We start from the raw sequence: 4,354 nt of genomic DNA, 5'->3' as shown, positions 1-4,354 counted from the left end.
GAAGCTTACTTAACCATACTTAACCTAAGATTAAAAAAGACATACATGGTGTGTGTCAAAATACATATAATATAGTGTGTGTGTGTGTGTGTGTGTGTGTGTGTGTGTGTGTGTGTGTGTGTGTGTGTGTGTGTGTGTGTGTGTGTGTTTATTTAGCACGGGCACATAGTATCTGTCCCCGGCTGTTTGAAGAGCAAGCATGGGAAACAAAAGACAGTGTTTACCTCTTTGCATCCAGCTAGTCACACACACAATCACACTCCCTGTAATTGACATAATTAATAGATAGTTTAGCTTCTCACCATCATTTGCTGTGGCCCACTGATGTTAACGATCGTAACTGAAAGGTTGCTTGTCAAACGTGAACATTCAGCCACGTGACTCCCAAACTCTCGCAAGAGTTTTACACAAGACGGATCCTTTCTAGTCATAACCCTGCACCGGGCGCTGACATTGGCGCCCAGTGATCATCAGATTTGACGACGCTGATTGGCTGAAATTATGTTTCGGAGCCGTAGTTTACAGATAGCAACAGTCAGCTGCTAGTGGCTGCTTCTGCACTGGTTGAGGGCTCCTCTCTTAGCGCCCAGACGAGAGACGGTAATGATCATAGGTAATGATACACGGGCAAGGCCAGGCAGGAAACATGTGACTTATCAGTAACTTTAGACATCGTAACACCATTTTAAACGAGATTTTATTGTAGATTATACATTTTACTGATACCAATTATATAATATTTACCTTGTTCATTAAAAATTAAAATTAAAAAAAAATATAAAAAAATATATATATTTTTTTTAATTTTAATTTTTTTAATTTTAATTTGTAATGTGGGAAGAGGTGGGGCGGCGCCCCTAGCGCCCCTATGGGCCAGCCGCCACTGCTTGCTGTGTAGAAGATGGGCCCTGCTACAATGGCTTTTGGAACAATGGCAGCTATTTCCTGAGCGTAGTGGAATTCTTTGATTATTGGCGTTGGTGCATGCCCATCCTTAGACTGCTGAAGACTTATGTTGATTTAGTTTGTATTAAGCAAAAACATATGTTGTCTCCAACAGGAAGTACCCCACTATCCGCTCAGAGGAGGAGAGGGACCAGTACAAGGCTGTGTTCAACGACCAGTACGCCGAGTACAAGGAGCTGCATGCTGAGGTGCAGGCCATGGCCAGGAGGTTTGGAGAGATGGACGAGATGATGCACAATCTCCCCTCCAGGCCTTCCAGCCAAATGGTAACGCCCACACACACACACGCATAAAAACATGTATATATATGTCCAGTAACATTCCAATTTTGTTTCAGGAGAAGGAGCGGATCAGTAACATTGTAATGGAGTATCAGAAAAAGAAAGCTGTAAGTACACATCATAAAATGTGATGATCCATCCAACAATCCATCCCCTGTCACTGGGGGCTGTCACATAAACCTGTTAACAATGAAGTCAGGACAGAGTTGGTTAAATATCTGGCTCAGACTCATTAGAAACTTTTTTCCTCAGTATTAAAGTATTCGAGTCAGGTGATTGTTGTCTTGCCAATGCAAACAGGAACTGCTACAAAGCACATTCACTTTTCCATGTGGTAGTATTGGCTAAAAAAGCCATAGATTGTCAAAGATGTCGCACAGTTACTATTTGTACCTCATTTGATACTAACACTTGGTGCTTTTAAAATATTAGAAAAAGGCATTCACCCTCTTTTTTTTCTATGTCAAATACAGGCAATTCTTTATTATTTGATTGATTTATATACATGGGCTGACAATGATATACTGAGTGAGGTGCTAAACATATAGAGTACGATGCCTATGAATGGTAGTAGAAAACATCCAGTCAAGAAAAAGCAGTATAGATTAGGGCTGCTCAATTAATCGTATTTTAATCGCAATTACGATTTGGCTTAACAACATTATTTATTTATTTAATTTTTTATTGGTTTTTCAGTTGAATTATACTTAAAGTTCAGGGTAATCAATTGTTAAAAACATACTGTTCACATTTTTTTTTTCAATAAATGGATGTTTTCAAAGTAAATGCATAATCGTTTTTAATAATCGTGATATCAATTATTGACCCAAATAATCGAGATTATGATTGTTGCCATAATCGAGCAGCCCTAGTATAGATGATGTCCAAGATATACAACAAACATATTTTCAAAAGGGAGAACCTGCAAGACTATTTTATATCCCTGATACAAAGGGAATTCCATCACAGGCAAATACAGTTAGACACTTTATTTCTTTGTTTCTCTTTTTCTTTTTAGGATCCAACATATTTGGAAAAAAGAGAGAGGTGTGAGTACTTGAAGAAAAAGCTCTCTCATATCAAACAAAAGATTCAGGAGTATAACAAGGTCATGGACTGGAGCGATAGCAACTAAACACTGAAGTCATGAAGACAACGTGCTCTGTTGCACACAAAACTGAGGGGACTGAGGTGGGAACGGTGTCTGGACATGGTGAAAAAGCCCTCATTGTGCCCACACCTTCTTATCCATGAGCCATTATCACATTAGAACAGGTGGACCTGCAGTCAATGTCTTTTAGAAAGAGTTGTGTACTGCAATGAAAAGCCTCACAAAAAGTGACACATTCAGTATTCAGAGAGCTGTGATGGACCAGGTGTAACCTAAAGTATATACCTGATGTCCATTATATTTACCTACACACAGCAACCCAGTTGCAGATCACGTTTTTTAATGAAGATTCATGGAATTATGCTTTGTTGTGCCATTTTGATATCACTTAATTGCTGTGTCTCCAGAACACATCAAAGAGTGGAAGCAGGGGAATCAGCTATAGCCTCTTTAAAGAAAACCACCAAAGCCTCTTTCTTAATGTTGTTAATGTTGATATACACAGTTCACTGTTTGGGCCATACTCAAGAATTAAATTGCTAAGTATAAAATGGGACGAATGTAATCTGTTAAATGACTGGTTGGCGGAGGAATACAATCGCAAGCTGGTGATCATAGCCAAATGTGCAAAGAATTATAGGATCTTCTTATCCAAGTGTGGGTAAAATGAAAATCAAGCACGTTTTGGGATCTTACAATGGCATAGACACTCTGTAGATAAATCTCATGGGGAAGTTGATTGTTAATGCTGACTCAATGATTGTATAAATCGTAGCATCAGCTGTTTATTTTTTTCAACTGATTAGTTTTGATCACATAGGATAGGATTCTTTATGAACTACATGTGTGACACTGCAGAGGGTTAAGCTGCTTGCCATTATGGTCTGTGTATTCTGTTACTGCTTTTATATTGCATTAATTCTGTCCATTATTCTTCTCTCAAACTGTTAGGCCCAATGTAAACTTTGACTAAAAACTTGAATGTATGAATGGTCTCTCTACTCTGTACAGTAACTGTTACTGAAATCACCATTTTGAACATAACAGATGTATTTTTTTATTGTTTTAATCATAACTTGGTAAACTTTTTGTACATTTATATGTTCGATTGATATGCATATGTAATTGTTTTGTACCATATTGTAAGTCCTACTGCTTTATACCAATGAAGTACCTTTAAACAGTGTGTATATCTTTTTTTATTTTTTCAGTGCAAACTTCTGCAAAATCTGCCATTACAGCACCCGGTACCATTTTACACACATTTGTATCATACAGTTGCAGGACACACGCCTGTTATCTAACCGACAGGTCCGCACGCACTCTCCAACCGAAACTCGAATAAGCATTCATTCACAAACTAAATCAGGAGACCTTTAACGTTTTACGTCCGATTCGCTCCTTTTTTCCTCGCTGTACACAGCTCCACTTTGGGCATTGGCCTGTCATCAGTATTTTATTTGTTGTTGCTGCTGTAGCGGAAGTTTAGTACAATTATTTTTGATTAAATACTCCAAATCTCCACCCTCCATAATTGCACTTGCTTCAGTTGCTTGCTACTTTCTAACGGCGGTGAGAGTGGTGAAGTGGCGCTATCTATCTTCTATCGATTAGATTTATGATTCGAAAATTATAAAAGTAGAGTAGACATGTGGATATTATCTGGCTGAACAAAACGTGCATTTATCAAACAGGTTCATTTTCCACTGACCTTATTTTGAGCTATTTTCCAAAACCCTGTGGAGAAATCCCATTGCTTTTTGTCGAGGGAAACCGAGCGCATCTTACTTCCGTGTTTTAGGACGCGTCACAGCAACACTAAGTTGATATGATTTGATTGGATTGAGAGGCAAGGGAAGCCAGCCGCCTCTGGCTTCCCTTGGAATGGCCCTGACCAATCACAGGTTGGCAGGGGCATGACGTGAGCCCAGGGGCGGTTCTAGGGGGGGCCAGTGCCCCCTAACACTGACCTCTGACCCCCCTGTGGCCCCCCTAA

General features: G+C 39.3%; 1 protein-coding gene across 1 annotated transcript; it reads left to right on the top strand.

Annotated features, from left to right (window-relative positions):
* Positions 1-1,060: 1,060 nt before the first annotated feature.
* On the top strand, positions 1,061-3,593 carry LOC104944449 (MARVEL domain-containing protein 2-like; the record flags this gene model as incomplete). Its single annotated transcript, XM_010769982.1, has 3 exons — positions 1,061-1,232; positions 1,304-1,354; positions 2,266-3,593. Coding segments are annotated over 3 exons (340 nt in total), but the record flags the coding sequence as incomplete, so codon positions are not given.
* Positions 3,594-4,354: the final 761 nt, after the last annotated feature.

This window comes from Notothenia coriiceps, unplaced genomic scaffold (assembly GCF_000735185.1).
Source record: "Notothenia coriiceps isolate Sejong01 unplaced genomic scaffold, NC01 NC01_scaffold00008077, whole genome shotgun sequence".
In the NCBI taxonomy this organism is placed as follows: Eukaryota; Metazoa; Chordata; class Actinopteri; order Perciformes; family Nototheniidae; genus Notothenia; species Notothenia coriiceps.
Note: the sequence above shows the minus strand (reverse complement) of the source record. Positions and strands in the feature narration are given on the sequence as shown.